The sequence below is a fragment of the Bombina bombina genome, chromosome 4 (assembly GCF_027579735.1).
Source record: "Bombina bombina isolate aBomBom1 chromosome 4, aBomBom1.pri, whole genome shotgun sequence".
NCBI classification, from domain to species: domain Eukaryota; kingdom Metazoa; phylum Chordata; class Amphibia; order Anura; family Bombinatoridae; genus Bombina; species Bombina bombina.
In genome coordinates, this window is record NC_069502.1 from 882,235,273 (window position 1) to 882,257,547 (window position 22,275).

Below are 22,275 nucleotides of genomic sequence, written 5' to 3' on the forward strand. Positions count from 1 at the left end.
GCACATAAGAAACTAGGCCCTGGGGACATAACTTCGCAGAGACACATCATTACTATATTCTAAGGGAAATACAGAGGAAAAGGACCCCCGATAAGGCCATCATTATTGTTACCACTTTATGTTAATACTGCCATATGGCTACCAGAAAACAGAAACCTGACAAGCAACAGAAAACTACAACCCCTGGTGGGGGGAAATTAAATGCATTCTTTAAGCCATTCGACAATGTAAATGCGCTTTCTGTGGAAACTGCACAGTTAGACATGTCGGATCTCACGGATCACGCAACTGATCACACACCTATAACGCGGGCAGACCTTAACCTATTACCCACTAAAGATGACCTGAGCACATTTATGACCCATGTCAGCAAGGCAATAAAAGACGGTTTAGCTGAAGTTAAGAGAGATGTTAACGCACTGGGTCACAGAGTACTGCATTTGGAGGAACAAGCAGAGGAATACACCAGAACCACAGATGACATGACTATAACATTACAGCAACAGAACACGACAATATTGCAACTGCAATCCCAAGTCGAAGACCTTGATAATAGAGGCAGACGTCAAAACCTGAGAATCAGGGGGGTGCCAGAGGAAATTACACCACCACAAATTCCATCATACTTACAAAACCTATTCAAATTTTTACTAGGTCTAGGCAAAGATGACATGATATCTTTAGACAGAGCACACCGTGCCCTTAGACCCAAACCATCGCCATCGGCACCTCCTAGAGATATAATATTATGTTGCCACAAGTTTGCAGATAAGGAGAGAATCATGCTGGCGGCAAGAAAAAGTTCCCCACTTAGATTCGGGGAGGACTCTCTACAGATCTTCTCAGACTTGAGCCCACTAACATTAGCAAAGAGGAAGGAGGCGAGATACCTTACATTGCATTTAACAGACTTAAATATACCCTACAGATGGGGTTTTCCCTTTGCTATAAAAGTCATTAAGGACAATAAAACATACACATATAAAGACCCCGAAGACATAGAAACATTCTGCCAACAGCTTGACATCCCACAACCCAAGTTGCCTTCAATAAAAGATCTCATCACAGATAAACCTTCACAAAAGAAAACTCAGAAAACTAATCAACAATCAAACTGGTCAACAGTACCGAAGAAAAGAAGAAACAACTCCACAACTTCACAGGCCCAATCGGAAGCGGACTCTGAACCATCATGAAGGGAGTACTTTATTTCCTTTTATATTTGTCTTGCACTTGATATAACTCCCTAAGAGAGTTTTGAACAAAGACTATTACGGGAATGTCCACCCAAACGAAAAGACTCTAGTATATAGTACAAAGCCATAATAGGTTGCTCAGTGACCCACGGAAATTCCCCCCCCTCCACCTTCTCCACCCCATACCCCTTTAACTTAAAAGCTAGCCCCCATGACCACAACAAATATCTTGACATAATATCAAGAATGGATAGGCACAATAGATGCCTTTCTCCCCCTACCACTCTTGCCTACCATCCCCTCTCAACGGAAGCAAGAAAATCCATTTCCCTAATTCCCCATTACCTTGCCCCCCCCCTAACTGTACGATGATAGTACATCGTACTCTACGACAAATGGAATGTTATTGTTATTGTTGTTTGATACTTTTATCATTGTTGTTTTGCTTACATGTTTTGCTTATTTATTTCAGTATTGGAACCACCATCCATCCTTTTTCTTTTTTCTGTGTCATTTCCGGAGAACTGAATACAGCCCTCTTATCTACAACTCTCTTCCACTCTTACCTATGCTGTGCCAGTAAAGTATTACAAACCAAGCTACAGATGATCCTCTTGAGGGTAAGATCACATTGTTCGCTAACACACACACCCCAACATGGCTGACCCAGCAGTAAACATTATATCTCAGAACGTGAAGGGCCTCAACTCCCCTACGAAGAGAGCGATTGCACTGCGCAGCTTAGCTAAGCATAAAAATGCAATCATATTCCTACAGGAGACACATTTCATAAGGGAGTCAGAACCTAGCTTTCACTCAAAAGAATTCACAACAAGTTATTACAGCTCAGACAGAGTTAAAAAGAACGGGGTATGCACTTTAATACATAAAAACATACAATTCCAACTTAACAAACAGATTGTTGATACAGAAGGCAGAATATTAATCCTAACAGGTTTACTGTTCCACCAACCTGTGACGTTAGTAAATGCATATGCCCCCAACGGTAAGAAAGCCCAATTTTTCCAGACACTACAGAACCTAGTAGTAGAAAATAAAATTGGTACTCTCATTTTAGGAGGAGATTTAAACGTCGCTCTAAACCCTACACTGGACGCCTCCTCTCACAGACCAACAGCTCAAACACGACCTCCTAACATAGTATACAAATTCCTAACACATTTAGGCTTACTTGATGCATGGAGACTAAAACACCCGTCACAGCGCAACTACACCTTTTTCTCCTTCCCCTGGTCAGTGTACACTAGAATCGACTATATCTTCATAGATAGAAACCACCTCTCTTTACTTAAAGACGCAGACATCCAGCCAACACCATGGTCAGATCACTCTCAAGTTTGTGCCCAACTACAATGGCCCGACCACCCAACGACCCCCTATATTTGGAGAATGGACGACTCGTTATTACATCAACCAGACACAACTGACGCCTTGGCAACTTCACTAAAGGAATACTTTAGCATTAACGCTACTCCAGACACTTCTCCACACACGTTATGGGAGGCTCACAAAGCGGTACTCAGAGGCCACTGCATTAAACATACTTCATATAGGAAGAAGAGGTACAATCAGACAATAGATGCCCTGACTACTCAATTAGCCGGCTTGGAACTCTCCCACAAAAATTCTCCGAAAGACAATACATTACTTAAAAGGGTGACAGACACCAGACAAGAGCTCAATAAAATACTCTTGAAAGAGGCCCAGAGACGTGCATTAAACCTTAAAAAAATCTACTTTTTCGAGGGCAATAGAGCAGGTTCGCTCCTAGCCAGAGCCCTAAAAACCCAGACACTAAAAGCACAGATACATAAGTTAACAACCCCTGACAAGCGGGATATACTAGACAGTGAAGGTATTGCTAACCACTTTAAAGAATATTACGCTAAGTTATATAACCTTAGCAAAGACGACACACCAGAACACCTAACGCAGATGCGGGCATACATTAGCGACGCAGACCTACCTTCTTTACAACCAGAGCAACGCACTACACTAGAAAACCCAATAAGCTTGTTAGAGGTCTTGTCTGCAATAAAAGATTTACCCACAGGTAAAAGTCCGGGTCCAGACGGCTTCTCAAACACATACTATAAGACTTATAAACATATCCTAGCCCCACACCTACTCAAATTATTCCAAACATTGGAGAACGAGGGCTCTTTCTCGCAAGACATGCTGTCGGCACATATTTCTGTAATACCCAAACCCCAGAAAAGTCCAACAGACCCCAGTAGTTATAGGCCGATATCCCTCCTAAACACGGATATAAAAATTTTAGGCAAAATCTTAGCAAAAAGAATCAACGTAGTACTGCAGTCCCTAATACATACGGACCAAGTGGGATTTGTCCCGGGGCGAGAGGCAAGGGACAATACAATAAGAGCCCTGACTTTAATATCACACGCTAAACATAACAAAATTCCATCAGCCCTCTTGGCGGTAGACGCAGAGAAGGCGTTCGATCGCATAAATTGGAGATTTCTTGAAGAGACACTAAAGGCGATAGGATTTGGACCACACATGATCTCACGCATACTTAGCCTATACACAAGTCCCACCGCTAAAGTTAAGGCAAATGGAATGCTGTCAAACCCCTTCCAAATTCAAAACGGCACACGACAGGGTTGCCCCTTGTCGCCCATATTGTTTATTCTAACAATGGAGGTCTTTGCTGCACATATTAGAAATAACAATGAGATACATGGTATAAAGATAGGCCCTCACGATTTTAAAATTGCATTATACGCTGACGACGTACTATTCACAATTACTGATCCACATCACACAGTTCCTATAATCTTAAAAGAAATTAACACCTTCGGCCGGTTCTCGGGTTTCTCGATAAACCCGCAGAAATCGGAGATTCTAAATGTTTCCATGGCCCAGACTGATTTTCTTAATGTCTCAAACACCTGCCCAATGATTGTCCGAGACAGGTCCATAAAATACTTAGGGATACATATCTCCCCTAACCACACACAACTATTTAAAGAAAATTACACCAAACTTTTATTAACAACGCAACAAGATCTTCGCACTTGGTCTTTAAAACCAATTTCATGGTGGGGACGCACACAATGCATTAAAATGACCACTTTGCCCAGGGTATTGTACCTACTTCAAGCGGTACCCATAACTCTTCCCAAATGGTACCTAGCTCAACTCCAAAGACATATAAATGCCTTTATCTGGGGAAAAGGAAAACCTAGGATTAACAAATCCAACATGTACAGAGCCACAATAAATGGAGGACTGGGGCTACCAGACTTAACAGTATATTATAACGCAGTCACCTTACAAAGAATTCTAGACTGGCATAGAGCAGGTGACTCGAAAGCCTGGGTATCCTTAGACTCTAACATCCTTAGAGTTCCTTCAGTGGGAGCTCTATGCTGGGTACCAAAATCTTTACGGCCCCCACAGTGCTATGATTTAATGATTCATAAACATGTTTTTGACTCCTGGGATAATATTAATCTTCACCAGACGTATCTCACTGGAGCTCGCTCCCCTCTTTTTCCCATACCACTGAACGCCGAGATGATAGGAGGGTTGGATAAAGGACAACAGAGACTAACTGAATGGGGATACACAGTGCCACTAAAAGAATTTACGCTTCATGGGAAGTTAGCAGGGAGAGAAAATCTAAGTGCAGTAGCGGGAGGACGATACTCTAACTGGTTAAAATATTCTCAACTACACCATTTTATATACACTTCACCACACCAAAAAGACTTCCTTAGGGAACTGACACCGTTCGAAACTCTTTGCATAAATACAACCCCGCTGCGGCACTCGCTGTCATTGACACGCAAACTTATACAAATAGAACACACACACACGCTCCCCTCATACACGACCAAATGGCACGAGGAGCTGGGACATGATATAAATGGGAAAGATTGGAAGAAAATCTTTCAAAACACAAAAAAGTCGTCAAGCTCACCCCAAATGTTAGAACTTAATTTTAAAGTGCTACTGAGATGGTACTTAACACCTTCACGCATCCACTCCATCTACCCGGAGGCAAGCAGTAACTGCTGGAGAGGTTGCCCTACTAGAGGCCAATACTTACATATGTGGTGGGAATGTGATGTAATCAAACCACTCTGGTGCGAAATAGAAACTTTTTATAGGCAGATACTGACTGAGGAATTTGAGCTGACACCCAGACTAGCGTTATTAAATGACCTCCCCCCGTTCCCTTGCAAACTGAGACTTAGACTTTTACAAATAGGCATCACAAGCGCCAAATCTCTAATAGCGTTTCATTGGAAAACACAACACAGGCCAACGCTATTAGAATGGATCAATAAGGTCACGGACATGCTAACACTCAAGGAATATAGTTACTACAAAAGAAAACAGATCGGCACTTTTGCAGACATCAAATTTCTCTGGGAAGAACTAACTACACGGCAGGTCCCTTTACGTAGGTCAATAACATAAAGTCCCTTCTCTCCCTGTCTACCTGTCTCTCTCTTCGTTTCCTCCTATTTCCCTTGTTGACGCTGATCTCGGGGGCTTACCCCCTTGGAAGGAATGGTGGTTCCAAAGTTTATAGTTAAGTTTATCGTTACAAAGTTATGAGAATAATTTCACCAAGGAGCAACGAACCTACACACCTATGTGTTAATCTCATCCAAATCTTTACATTGGGAGAAGACTGTAAAAGACTATATTTATGTAATTGTTGTCTCTTAGTTTTTTATTTTTTTCTTCCATGCTCTGTATATTTTTTATTTTTGTGGATGACAATAAAGCTCTTTGAAAACCAAAAAAAAAAAAAAAAAAAAAAAAAAAAAAGTAAACAAAACTCGTTCTTATTTTTTAACAAAAAAAATAAAACTAGTAAAATACCTTTTCCGCTTATGAAGTCTTGAAAGAAGGTATCCCAGGAATTGTAGGTGGGATACAGTACGTTACTGTTGTAAAAATGGAAAAATGACACAGCTGTATCCTTTGGATTTCGAATTACCAACACTATCTGCAAAAAAATAGATATAAATAATATATATTATTATTTTTATTTATATAATGGCTTATATTTTTGTTTAAGTGTTCACCAAAAAATATTCAACCTTTAAAATAACTGCACAAGATAAATATTTATTCTTATATGTATATGGAATTTAAAGGGACATTAAACATTTTAAGATTGTAATATAAAATTATAAATTGTATATATAAATAAAAGTCTGCAATATACTTTATTTATTTTGTCCCCTTTTCCTGTAATTCCATTCTGAAATTGTGAGCTTTTGTTTTCAGTTCTTATTTGAAATGGAAGTGCAGAACACTGCTGCCATTGGCTGCACACTCTAGTGACCTATTTATAACTGTTCCTAATTGGCCACAGCAGAGAAGGTAACCTAAATTATAACATGGCAGCTCTCATTGTTTTATAGACACTAAAAAAAAATCCACGTTATTCTCAGACTTAGGGGACAATTTATCATGCCTTGTACGGCCCCTAATGCCTCTGTTTCGGTGCACGCCTTCAGGCTCGCGGGAAACAGGAGTTAAAAAGCAGCAGTCTTTAGACCGCTGCTCCCGAACTCATCCGCCGCCTCTGAGGTGGCGGACAGCAATCCGCCCGATCGCATACGATCGGGTTGATTGACACCCCCTGCCAGCGGCCGACTGGCTGCGAATCTGCAGGGGGCGGCATTTCACAAGCAGTTCACCAGAACTGCTTGTGCAATAATAAATGCCGACAGTGTATGCTGTCAGCATTTATCGATGTGCGGCAGACATGATCACTACAGCAGATCATGTCCGTCCGCACTTTCATAAATAGGCCCCTAATTCTTTTCTTTGAATGCACCATTCTATTTAGAATTTATTTAGGACTAGATTGAAAGTGTAATTTTGTGTTTTTACCATGGCAAAAACTCTGCTAGAATTAAGATTTTTACAAGTTAAAAATAAACTTTTTTGCTCTAGCGGTAACCTGACTAGTGTAAAAAAAAAAGCTGAAAAAAAACCTAACACACCACTCTAGGGCACAAACACCATAACATATTCTCATTAGCGCTAACCCTACATGAAAATATGAATATTTCATATTCCAATGTTATTTTCGTAACAAAATATGTTCTATTTATTCAGAATTAAATATTTCTACATATATCAGATTTTTTTTAAACATATATATAGGTATGGATATATACAGATATATATATATTGGAATATCTATTTATAAATACTTAGAACATAATCTGCTATGTACAGAACATTGGAATGGGAAATATTTACAATAAATACAGTTAAAACCTTTATTAAATATGAATATTGCATTAATATATTTTTACATGTTTTCAGCTACTTAACGGCAAAAGGCTCTAATGCATATATATATATATATATATATATATATATTTATATATATATATTTATTATATGTCTTTATGTATACATATATATATTTATGTTTTTATATGTGAATATGATTATGTAAATACTGTACATATATACACACACATAAATACATTAATACATATGTGCACATATAGACATATACTATACTATATATACATACATACATATATATATATATAGTACATACTGTATATATACACATACATACTGTATATATACACATACCAGGGGCGTATTTAGGTTTTGTGCTGCCCTAGGCACTCAAAATTCTGCTGCCACCCCCCCCCCCCCCCCAGGTTTAAGGCCATTTTTAGACATAATATTTTTGGGGCAGGGTGTAAAAATGTAAAAAAATGTCTTTTTAAGTAGATGTTCACCAGGGCTTGCATTCACTCTGGTCACACACACACACACACATATATATATTTATGTTTATATCAGAAAAAAATATCCTTCACTGTATGATAGTTTGTCAGTAGGTAGTTGTTTAACCTTAAACATCTTCTTTGGTGATTGACCGTTATTTAAGCAAAATATCTGCTTGGATAAATATGTAATGAATATACAAACTGGCCTTTAAAAGTACTTAAAAAATACAACAGTAGTTATGATAGGTTTAGGAATTGTATCCTAGGGGATAAAGTCACATGATACAATCATAATAAAGTATATACTTGTATTGTTTCTGAATGTATTAAATGCATACAACATATTTTTAGTTGTGTTTTAAGTCACATGTTGTATAGATTCAGCAATAAATACTTATTCTTTGCATGTATGACAGATAGACAAACAGTAAATGTACAAGTATTTAGTGACTAATCCGTTTAAGTATTTTAATGCCTAATGAAGATGTATTGAAGGGAGAAAGGCATATGCTGTTTCACAGTGGTCACGGTGTAGTGCACACTGCACTGTGTAGTCTGTGTGAGTCTCAATCACGCAGTGGAGCCAGGAAGAATACTGCATTCCCTCTCAGTCCAGGCCAGGCTGCGCAAGTGAGCTCCGCCTCCACTGTCACCACGTTATGCGCACCCACATACAACCATAGGATAGCAATAGCCGGGGCCCTGGTTGATTTAGCCACCCGGCCCTGAGTTCCGTAGAGTGGCCCTAGGGACTCAAAATTCTGCTGCCCCTTAAAAATCTGCTGCCCTAGGCACCGGCCTCGTTGGCCTATGCCTTAATACGCCCCTGACACATACATACTGTATATATACACATACATATATATATATATATATATATATATATATATATACACACATATATATATATATATATATACATACATACATATATACACAGTACATACATATATATATATACACATACATATATACACAGTACATACATATATACACAGTACATACATATATATACACATACATATATACACAGTACATACATATATATACACATACATATATACACAGTACATACATATATATACACATACATACTGTATATATACACATACATATATCCACAGTACATACATATATATACACATACATACTGTATATATACACATACATATATACACAGTACATACATATATATACACATACATACTGTATATATACACATACATATATACACAGTACATACATATATATATACACATACATACTGTATATATACACATACATATATATATATATATATATATATACACATACATATATACACAGTACATACATATATATACACATACATACTGTATATATACACATACATATATACACAGTACATACATATATATACACATACATACTGTATATATACACATACATACAGTGGCGTAGCGTGGGGGGGGCCACAGGGGCGGTTGCCCCGGGCGCAAAATTCTGAGGGGCGCAAAATGCTTGACTCCCAGCCTCCCCAGTCCCCACCATCTCAATACAGTAGACAGTCACAGTCCCACTCCCAGCGGCGCTACAGGGAGGCTAAAAAATCTGACAGGCGCCTGCGCCCAGCCGTTCTGTCTCTCAAGTGAACTGTCTACTACTCTGAAGTCAAGACGTGCTGTGTAATGATTTAATTATCATAATTTTATGAGTGTAATCCTATCCAACCGTTACCTGCTGCTAGACTAGTGTTTACGCCACTAGTTAGCACGGTCCACTACCACTCCCAGCGCGCATGTCAGGAGGGAGGAAGAAGTTAGAGCAGCAGAGCCAGAGTGGAGTCAGACTGACTAGTACGCTACGCCCGCAATGATAAGGTAAGTAGTGTCAACAAAAATTACCAAACTCATCACCGAGTCCGTATCAGAACCAGACCACCAGTGCCACTGCCAGCCAGAATTATAATTAAATTATTATAGCCCCTGTTTTTGCCTGGGCCCTGGGTAATAGGGATTGGAAATGGCAACACACGCAAAATGCAGCTTAGCCTCTATCGTTACCCAGGTGACGTCGCAGGGCCAGCCAGCCAGCCAGCCAAGTTCCAAAGGACCCAGAGTCACTCTGAGCCAGCCAGCCAAATTCCAACTTCCAAAGGACCCAGAGTCTGAGCCAGCCAGCATGCCAGAGTGTGAGAGTGATCTATGCTGCTTTAAAGTGAAAGCTGGTTATTTTATTTCAAATTAATTTTTAACCTGGGTAAAATAAAACTTACAAGATGTAGATGATCTACATTTTGTATGTTTTACCCAGGTTAAAAATGAATTTAAAAATAATAATAACTGGCTTTCACTTTAAAGAGATCACTCTCACACTCTGGCATGCTGGCTCAGATGTATTTTAAAAATGAAATCCCATGTTTAAATATTAAACCATAAAATTGTAATTGTTAAGTTTTATATAATGTACTTACTTAATGTATATAATAAAGTAATGGCTGCCTGCAACCATATTGAATCCTAATTTTTAAGGATGAATGTAGAGTTTAGAATTCTATATATCTATCTATATATATATCTATATATATATATATATATATATATATATATATATATAGTATATATTTTTGTTGTTAAAATAAAGCTTTGTTTGTTTTAAAACAAAAAACCTGTCTCCTAAGTTGTTGAGCTGTCTCCAAGATTCAAAGCAAATTTGCCAATCCCTACTGTACTGGTGGAAGAGACTCAGTCAGTGCTAATGGATTAGGGGGGCGCAATTCTTGCCTTGCCCTGGGCGCTGAGAAGCCACGCTACGCCACTGCATACATATATATATACACATACATATATACACAGTACATACATATATATACACATACATACTGTATATATACACATACATATATACACAGCACATACATATATATATACACATACATATATACACAGTACATACATATATATACACATACATACTGTATATATACACATACATATATATATATATATATATATATATATACATACATATATACACAGTACATACATATATATATACACATACATACTGTATATATACACATACATATATACACAGTACATATACATATATATATACACATACATATATATATATACACATACATATATACACAGTACATACATATATATATACACATACATATATATACACATACATACTGTATATATACACATACATATATATACACATACATACTGTATATATACACATAAATATATATATACACATACATATATATACACATACATATATATATACACATACATATATATACACATACATACTGTATATATACACATACATATATATACACATACATACTGTATATATACACATACATATATATATACACATACATATATATACACATACATACTGTATATATACACATACATATATATACACATACATACTGTATATATACACATACATATATATATACACATACATATATATACACATACATACTGTATATATACACATACATATATATATATACACATACATATATATACACATACATACTGTATATATACACATACATATATAGCTCAACAATCGCGAAACCCCTCGCGAAATCGTTTGCGTGCCACTTATAATCTGGCCCTTACTGTTTATTGTCTCTTTAAACCCAAACATTTCGATAGAGCATTCAACTTTAAACATCTTTCTATTTTACTTCAATCATCTCATTTGCTTTGTTCCCTTAGTATCCTTTGTACAAAAGAACACCTAGGTAGGCTTAGAAGCAGCAATGCTTTTACTAGGAGCTAGTTGCTGATTGCTGGCTGCACAGCTAGCTCCCAGTAGTGTATTGCTGCTCCTTCAAACAATACCAAGAGAAATCGAAGTGAATTGGGCAGTTGTTTAAAATTGTATGCTCTATCTGAATCATAAAAGAAAATGTTCGGTTTTCATGACCCTTCTATCTACACCCGGCCTAGTTTCCATTGCTGCTGTAAACAAGTAACTCCACAAAAACAAAAAAAATATTTAGTGATTTAGACAGAGCACACACTTTAAAAACAGTTTGCAAATTACTTCTATTATTAAATATTCTTTGTTCCCATGATATTCTGTGTTTAAGAGATACCTAGGTAGGCATCTGGAGCACTACCTGGCAGGAAATAGAGCTGCCATTCAGTGCTCTTGCAAATGCATAACATTCTTGCAGAACTGCTCCCATATAGTGCTGCAGACATGTTCAGGCTACTGAGGTTATGCCCCTGCTTTTCAACAAAAGATATCAAGAGAACAAAACACATTTAGTAAAATAAGAAATTAGAAAGTTGTTTAAAATTGCACACCTTGGGGCCTATCTATCAAGCTCTGAATGGAGCTTGATGCCCCGTGTTTCTGGTGAGCCTGCAGACTCGCCAGAAACAGCAGTTATGAAGCAGCGGCCACAAAGACCGCTGCTCCATAACCTGTCTGCCTGCTCTGAGCAGGCGGACAGACATCGCCGGAAATCAACCCGATCGAGTACGATCAGGTTGATTGACACCCCCCTGCTGATGGCCCATTGGCCGCGAGTCTGCAGTGGGCGGCGTTGCACCAGCAGCTCTTGTGAGCTGCTGGTGCAATGCTGAATACGGCGAGCGTATTGCTCTCCGTATTCAGCGAGGTCTGGCGGACCTCATCCACAGTGTCGGATCAGGTCCGCCAGACCTTGATAAATAGAGGCCTCTATCTGAATCATGAAATTTGTTTTGGGTTACATGTCCCTTTTAAATTTATGGAGATGTTTTATATATCTACAAGTTTACAACAACATTGGAAAATAGGCGGCAGTTTCCAGACGTGAGAGGCGTGTACACAATTATTTAGCTTGGCTTGGAAGTTGTAACATCTGCCTAGGGCCAAAGAAAAGAATGTACTTACCTCCCAACATTTGTGGCTAGGTATAAGGTACTCAGGAGGTTTAGAGGGACGGTTTCTGTTTTATGAACAGGCTCTTTTGTGTAAGTGGAGTAGGTTTGCGGGTGGATAATGGGTGAAATCATGGGCATGCCTGGTTGGTCTATATCTGGGGCTAAGGGAAGTCAGGATATATGGCTGTCTAAGAAAGTCAGCAGGACAGAGCTCAGAATTAGGGACTGTCCCTCCTAAATAGGGACAGTTGGGAGAGACAAGAAGGAAACCTTTTTGGATATTTTGGTAAAACAGTAGATATTAGACATGTGCGATTCGTTTCGGATCGATTTGGAAATTCAGAAAATTTGGTAAATTCGGAGATTCGGATCGATTTGAATTTCCGAATTAAAATAGTGCCGAATCTACCGAATAAATCCGAATTAGTTCGGATTTATTCGGTAAATTCGGATGGCCATGGATTACACTAGTATTGTACAGTATATTAGGTTATATCACTCTGCAATGGGTTACACCTAATATACAGTACATAATGCTAGTCTAATACACAGCATATCCCACCTAAAACATACCGAAATTCTGAATTTCCGAACCGAATCCAGCCGAATTTATTTGAATCCGAATGAATCAGAAACAAATTCATTCGAATTTTTCCAAATTCGAATCGATCCGAACCGAAATTCGAAAAAATCTGAATCGAACCGAACCGAAACAAATTTTTCGATCATGCACAAGTCTAGTAGATATCCTTTTGGCTTTAATATATATTCAAATATTATGAATTATTGCTAATAAATCTGTAACATAAAGTACATCACAATAGGTTGAGAATTATATATAATTAATTTTCTACCCTACCTTTTCTTTTCTACCATGCAATAAAGTTTTCCTTTGTTCAATTATATAAATATGTTTAAACTCTGTTAAACAGTTACTATATCTTAAATATTTATATGTTTGGGGGATTGGTGGTTGTGTGTTTTTAATTAAAATAGCAATCAATGCCATTTAAGTATCCAATATTGGTGTTATGGGAATATACATTGTTTAATAACTGTTATGCCACATCAAAATAATGCAACAAGTGCAATTTCACTACAGATGTTAGAAAAATGATTTGCAAAGCAAATATAGAGAAAGCAGTTGCAATTAATTTATCAAAAATACCAAGAGAAACAATAAAAGCATACATTTTTGTGTGAAATAGTTTGGAGAAAACAAAGTATAATAAGAAATGAAATCTTGGTTTAGTAGAAATATTGCCTTTCAACAATGTGTGATTTAGATTAAAAAAAAAACATCTATAGTGCTTTCTTAAAGCGACAGTCTACACCAGAATTTATATTGTTTAAAAAGATAGATAATCCCTTTATTACTCATTCCCTAGTTTTGCATAACCAACACAGTTATATTAATATACTTTTTACCTCTGTGATTACCTTGTATTTAAACCTCTGCAAACTGCCCCCTTATTTCAGTTCTTTTGACAGACTTGCATTTTAGCCAATCAGTGCTGACTCGTAGGTAACTTCACGTGCGTGAGCACAATATTATCTATAGGGCTCACATGAACTAACACCCTCTAGTTGTGAAAAACTGTAAAAATGCATTCTGATAAGAGGTAGCCTAAAAGGGAAAAAATTAGCATATGACCTACTTAGGTTTAGCTTTCAACTAAGAATACCAAGAGAACAAAGCAAAATTGATTATAAAAGTAAATTGGAAAGTTGTTTAAAATTACATACCCTATCTTAATCATAAGGTTTATTTTTGACTAGGCTGTCCCTTTAAATTAAATATTAAAAAAATAATAATAATTTGCAAAAATGTGGTGTATTTTTATACAGTTTAAAGGGGCAGTCAATGTTAAAATAAATATACATAATGCTGCACTATGTGCAGAATTATGTAGCATTAACCTAACACCTGCAAAAAAAAATCTTTAAAATCCCTTTTTTTGCAGTTTTTTGAGTCGCTAGGCTGCAGAATTATGTAACATTAATTTTAACGTTGACTGGCCCTTTAATGATAGCAATTTTTTTTTTTTACAAAAATAATTTTTTTTTAGATCAGGTTCTGGGGTTTTTACAAACAAATGTCTAGTTGTAGAAAATTATTGTAAATGAACGTTCTCAAATAATGTAAAATAAAGAAAATATGTAAACGTATTTATTTTACATTGCAGTAATCATCCTATGTATTTAAGCTGAGTAAATAGCATCAGAGCCTTAAAGGTGCAGGCTCACTTTAGTTAAAAGGCACAAGTCTTAAAGGGACATTCCAGCCAAAATTGGCATGGACACGGATACAATTCAGTTTTGAATAGAAACATTTTTGTAATATACATGTAATAGCAAAAATGCTTCTAGTAAAAGTCATAGCTATTTCAAGAGAGTATTTTAGTATGCGCCGTGCACCAACATTTTAAACACAGCACTTGCTCAGAGACCCTAAGGTCCTTGCACCATCTGGTAATGACTCAGGGCTAGATTACAAGTGGAGCACTATATATCGCTTTCATGAAAGTGATAATAGCGCTCCACTTTGTAATACCAGTGCACAATAATGTGCGGTGGTATTACAAGTTAGCCGCAATGCGAACGCGAGCTTGCGTTTGCATTGCTAGGAAGCATTGCGCTCACGAGAGTGCATTTTCATTGGCTCCTATGGGAGCCTCGTTCTGATGCGGTCACAGACCAGAGAAGGGGTAGGGTAAGTCACACAATGATGGGCAGCAATTAAATATATATGTACATGCTGATATACATATTATATATTTATGTGTTAATATGTGTATATAGACCACAATGTAAAGGCACCATTTTTTTCTAACACCCCAATCCCACCAATATTAACCCCAAAATAATGTCTAGTGCAGTAAGTTTATTAAAAAATAAAGATGCTGCTATTTTGGGGGGCATTTGGGGCAGATTTATAAAATTAATCCGATGAGATCTCTGGCTAATTTTATAAGTGCTAATTGCTACTGTGAGCTTGCGGTAGCAATAACCACCCACTTGTAAAGGCTGGTTAATTTTCTCGCTCCAGCAAACGGTAAAATGTGCATGATAATTTAGCGCTCCACTTGTAATCTAGCCCTCAGTTTGTTAATTGCTGACATGATTACAAGCCCCACTCGCTCTCTGAGATGCCACAGTATTTAAAATGTTGGTTCACTGAGAATATCTAGCTATGCTTCACATGCACGTGCAGAGAAAAAATGTTAACACTAAAACAGTAATAACTTTTACTAGAAGCATTTTTTTCTAACGTATGTATATTGTAACTATGTTTCTATTCAATGATGCCATTAATCTATGTGCATTACAATTTAACTGGAATGTCCTTTTAAAGGAATAGTCTAGTGAAAATTAAACTTTCATGACTCAGATAGAGCATGCAAGTTTAAGCAACTTTCTAATTTACTCCTATTATCAATTTTTCTTCGTTCTCTTGGTATCTTTATTTGAATGCAAGCTTAGGAGCCAGCCCATTTTTTAATTAACACCTGGGTAGCACTTGCTGATTGGTGGCTACATTTAGACACCAATCAGAAAGCGCTACCCAGGTGCTGAACCAAAAATGGTCCGGCTCCTATGCTTACATTCCTGCTTTTTAAAATAAAGATACCAAGAGAATGAAGAAAATTTGATAATAGGCTTAAATTAGAAAGTTTCATATGGCCTGCTCTATCTGAATTATTTTAACTAGACTATTCCTTTAAGAGAGACAAATCCAACTGGAATGATTGACAAGCCCTGCTCTTATGTGATCGGTTGTTTGATATTGATAGTGCAATGATAAATGTGGATAGTAGATGCTTACCACTCACTGCGATACTGGGCAGACAGGTTCCTTGACAGCCCACAATATTATAAAGAGGCCCATAGGTGTAGCATTATTAGTAAACTAATATATAAGTGGATATATATATATATATATATATATATATTCCACCAACTTCATGCACTCACTCTTTAATATCTCATACGTAACCCAGGTGACTCCTCAAAAATATTCATATAACAAAACGAAGATGGGAGGGCACTCACGGGTCTTTCTAACATCCAAGTGATATCTTTATTTAATGTATAGCATCAAAAAAGTTGATGTTTCGGCTCCTTCAGTGAGCCTTTCTCAAGACAATCTATGTAATATTATATTCATAGATTGTCCTGAGAAAGGTTTACTGAAGAAGCCGAAACGTCAAATTTTTTGATGCTATACATTAAATAAAGATATCACTTGGATGTTAGAAAAACCCATGAGTGCCCTCCCATCTTCGTTTTGTTATATGAATATTTGATATATATATATATATATATATGTGATATATATATATATATATATATATATATATATATATATATATACACACTGTATATATATTTTGTGTTCTGATGTATTACTATAGTATCATGGTTACTATTCACCATGGTATTGTTTTCCCTCCTGTACCTGCAACTCTTTCAAGTTGTTTTTTTTTTTAAACTCATTACAGAATTTTAGTAAAACTCTCCATTTTATACTGGGCGCCGCCATCTTGTAGCTTGTTGCATCATGTGATAGGAGCAGTGCATATTTATAGATCGGCTTTTTTGACAGGTGTACCTTTCACTTCAGTTTAGCACACACAACATAAAGTAGAAGTGTTATACTTTTGCAGTTTAAAAAAGTTAAATAACAAATATAAGCTCTAAGATGGCGGCACCCAGTGCGAAGATGTAGAGCTTCTTTAACTAATACTTGTAAGGGGTTAAAATAAGAGAATGACTTTGAAGACAACTGTAGGTACTTGAGGAAAACAATAGTGCATAATGAGGCCTTCTTGACTTTGGATTTTCCTCACACTTTCTGTTTGTCTCCACAGGGAATTTTGTGTTATATTATGTATTGGAAAATATATATGTAAATGCTAGTCTCACCTTTTACAATCGTGTTTTAGTGATTTAAATATTTTAATCAAAACGTAGATAGTTAAATACTTCCTTTCATAACCACCAGATGTCATTTTGTATGAATAGACACAAAAAAATGCGCAATTGAATGCCCTTTAGATATCTTGGTTTAGCACCATGGGTTGATGTGTGTGACATTGGCCCATATTTATCAAGCTCCGAACGGAGCTTGAAGGGCTGTGTTTCTGGTGAGTCCTTAGACTCGCCAGAAACATAAGTTATGAAGCAGCGGTCTAAAGACCGCTGCTCCATAACCCTGTCCGCCTGCTCTCAGCAGGCGGACAGGAATTGCCGGAAATCAACCCGATCGAGTACACCCCCCTCGCTGGCTTGGCCGCGAGTCAGCAGGGGGCGGCGTTGCACCAGAAGCTCTTGTGAGCTGCTGGTGCAATGTTAAATGCGGAGAGCGTATTGCTCTCCGCATTTAGCGAGTTCTTGCGGACCTGATCCGCACTGTCGGATCAGGTCCGCAAGACCTTTGATAAATAGGGGCCTTAGTCTCAGTTTAGAATATATGCCCTAGACTAGGCGTCTCTAGTATTGCTAACTTGCACAAATGTATATATGTTTCTCTGTACTAGGCAACACTTAACTATAGTACCTTGTATTTTGTTCAATTGAGTTTGAGGAAAAGGTCTTTCTTTTTATTGAGAGTTTAAAGAACTAAAGTAGGTCTAGATTACAAGTGGCACACTATTTTGTTTTCCCTCTTGAGTTGCATGAGTTGGGTAGCGCTCATATTAAAAGTAAAAAAGTTTCAGATATCGCAACTGGATTTAAGATATCACAACTGCATTAACGTATTATTCCCATAGACACAAACTGGAAAAAAAACCTTAAAGGGCCACTAAACCCAAAATCTTTCTTTCATGCATCACATAGAACATTCAAATTTAAACAACATTACAATTTACTTCTATTATTTATTTTGCTTCATTTTTTAGATATCCTTATTTGAAGAAAAAGCAATGCACATGGGTGAGTCAATCACATGAGGCTTCTATGTGCAGCAACCAATCAGCAGCTACTGAGCATATCTAGATATGCTTGTCAGCAAAGAATATCAAGAGAATAAAACAAATTAGATAATAGAAGTAAATTAGAAATATGTTTAAAATCGCATTCTCTTTCTAAATCATGAAAGAAAAAATGTGGGTTTCATGTCCCTTTAACACCTATACTTTCACGCTGACCTGAACTGAGCTATTAATAATGTACAGTAGACTCAGCTAGAATACGAGTTTTGCGTTATGAGTGAAAAAGCATTGTTATGATTCATAACGCTGCTTTTTCCCTAACGCCGCTATTACAAGTCTTGCAGGTATAGGTGTACCGCACACATTTTTGGCCGTCATGCAACGTCAGTCCTTTTTATCTTCCTAGTTAAAATCTACCTAGTTAAAATAAATACAAACTTACCTGTGAATTAAAATAAAACCTAAGCTAGCTACAATATAACTATTAGTTATAATGTAGCTAGCTTAGGATTTATTTTATAGGTAAGTATTTAGTTTTAAATAGGAATTTTTTAGGTAATAATTAAAAGTTTTATTCAGATTTATTTTAATTATATTTAAATTAGGGTTATGCTTAGGGTTAGGGTTACGTTAGGGTTAGGTTTAGGGGTTAATATATTTATTTAGTGTTAGTGATGTGGGAGGCCAGAGGTTTAGGGGTTAATAACTTTAGTATAGTGTTGGCGACATTGGGGGCAGCAGATTAGCGGTTAATAACTGTAATGTAGGTGGCTGCGATATCGGGAACGGCAGATTAGGGGTTAATAGTTTTATTAAGGTGACGGCGATGTTAGGGGCAGCAGATTAGGGGTTAATAACATTATGTAGGTTGCAGCAATGTTAGGGGCAGCAGATTTGGAGTGTTTAGACTTGGTTTTTATGTTAGGGTGCTCGGTTTAAACTTAACTTTTTCTTTCCCAATAGATATCAAAGGGACTGCGTTACAGAGCTTTTGTTTCTGCGATCGCTAAATACCGGCCCTTTTGTGGCGGTCGTTAATTTCCCTATAGTGCTCAAAATTCGTAATCTAGCTGATATTTTTTTAAAAAATATATTTCTATATACATCTGTATGTATACCTATATCTGTATAGCTTTATATAGATATATAGGTATAGATATATATTAAATAAAAATTATTCAGATATATACAGAAATATAAATATTACGTTTTCTTCTATGTGAAGAACATTGGAATGTGTACAGTAAAACACATAAATACATCTGTAGACATATATATATATATATATATATATATATATATATATATATATATAGAGAGAGAGAGAGAGAGAGAGAGAGAGAGAGAGAGAGAAAGAGAGAGAGAGAGAGAGAGAGAGAGAGAATAGCAGGTTTTCCAGCACTCCAACCTTGGATAATTCTCACACACCTGGGTGCAGTCCTTAATGGAACATATAGAACAATTTTTGTAGAATGAAGGGCACTCTCAGGTTTTTTAGTATTTGCAAAACAAAGATATTTATTCTTAATATCAACAAATCTTCATAGTCGACGTTTCGGCTTTCACTGAAGCCTTCCTCAAGACAAACAACATCTTATGTCGGCATATAGCCGTGCTCACCAAACAGGAAACAACGCTGTTTCCTGTTCGGTGAGCACGGCTATATGCCGACATAAGATGTTGTTTGTCTTGAGGAAGGCTTCAGTGAAAGCCGAAACGTCGACTATGAAGATTTGTTGATATTAAGAATAAATATCTTTGTTTTGTAAATACTAAAAAACCTGAGAGTGCCCTTCATTCTACAAAAATTGTTCTCTCTCTCTCTCTCTATATATATATATATATATATATATATATATATATATATATATATATATATATATATGTATATATATATATGTTGGAGCCCTCTTTTTTTGTCAAACACCTTATAATATATATCTTTGAGCCCAAATACATTTTATAATTTTTATCAGACAGTGTTTATACGAGTATAACTGTACTTTTAAATGTATTAATGTTGTGTTTTATGCATCTTTTTATTAACTGCCTACTTTTTATGCCAGTTCTTTAGTCGTGCAAACGCAACGAGTGAAAATCATGATTGCGCTCGAGTGAACGTGTTTACTCTCAACTTTTAATATGAGTGCTATTTCTGACGTGTGCAAAAAGCTGAAAAAAACCTGATAGCGCGCCACTTCTAATCAAGCCCTAAGTAGGGTTTCTGTTAACCTGGACAGTTATTAGTTACGCATGATGTAATGTGTGCACTGATGTGCGTGTATGTACAGGATGAAAAAGAGTTGGCACTTTTAGGTGGCTGGTTGCCTCTGAGGGAGGGGAAGGAAGGATATAGTATCCATGACATGGAAAATGAAAATACTATTGTAAATCCTTACTGTATTATATCTTTGCTAATGATATGAACACTGTTCTCATGTAATGTCTATGTCTTTCTGGAATTTAAAATAAAAGTAAAAATAAATAAATGTTATATTATTACTTTAATCAGTACCTTTACTCTCTTTTCAAAAACATTTTTGGGAATATTATCATACAGCAGATGTGTTGACAGGAGTCTGGGTGAGCCTTCTTGTTTTAGCTTCTGAAAATAAAGACAAAGTATTTAAGTGGATGGAAAGTAAAAATTGCAGATATTTAAATTTGTTCTACTCAATCTCTCAGAAACTGAGCTGCTTCTTACCTAGACTCACAGACACTTTACACCTGACATTTCTCTCACTCATCTCCAAATACTCCCCAACCCACCCTCTTCAATCAGCTTCTAAACTAAGTCTCTCCACTCCTGTTATTACCCCTTTTCTCTCCCTCCTCCAAGACTTCATATGTACTGTTCCTCTGGAACTCTTTACCCTGCTCTATCAGACTGGGTCTAACATTATAACGTTTCAAATGTTCTGTGAAAACCTACCTATTTAGGGATTCTTACCATCTCTCCTGTTTTACTTCATCCTAACTGAAAAAAAACTGTAACTGTTTAATCTCACTACTGGGACAATAATCCTCCCTTACAAGCTACTCACCCTCAACCTGTAGACTGTAAGCTCTTCATACCAGGAACCTCCACCCTCTTTATTAAAGGGACACTCAAGTCAAAATTAAGCTTTCATGATTGAGATAGAGCATCAATTTTAAACTTTCTAATTTACTTCTATTAATAAAATGTGCACAGTCATTTTATATTTACATATATTGAGTCGCCAGCTCCGACTGAGCATGTGCAAGAATTCACAGAACATACGTATATGCATTTGTGATTGGCTGATGGCTATCACATGATACACGGGGTCGCGGAGTGGAAATAGAAAAAAACTTGTCAGAAGAAAATCCACGACTCGCTTGAGGTTCAGACTAAGTGCTATTGCATTGTCTTTTTATAATTAATTTGTTGATTATTATTTACTGTATTTATTGGTCCTTTAATGTTTTGTACCTGTATTATTGTTACCACAAATCA

The 22,275-nt window shown here is 36.7% G+C and overlaps 1 protein-coding gene across 1 annotated transcript in view; it reads right to left on the reverse strand.

The window, feature by feature from the left end:
• LOC128657429 (sulfotransferase 6B1-like) overlaps nucleotides 1-22,275 on the reverse strand; it is an 86,149-nt gene that overhangs the window by 18,390 nt on the left and 45,484 nt on the right. The window contains exons 4-5 of the mRNA XM_053711781.1: nucleotides 21,313-21,402; nucleotides 6,081-6,207 (exon numbers count right to left, since the gene is read on the reverse strand). Coding sequence (XP_053567756.1) covers nucleotides 6,081-6,207; nucleotides 21,313-21,402 — 217 coding nt within the window. The remainder of the gene's footprint in view (nucleotides 1-6,080; nucleotides 6,208-21,312; nucleotides 21,403-22,275) is intronic.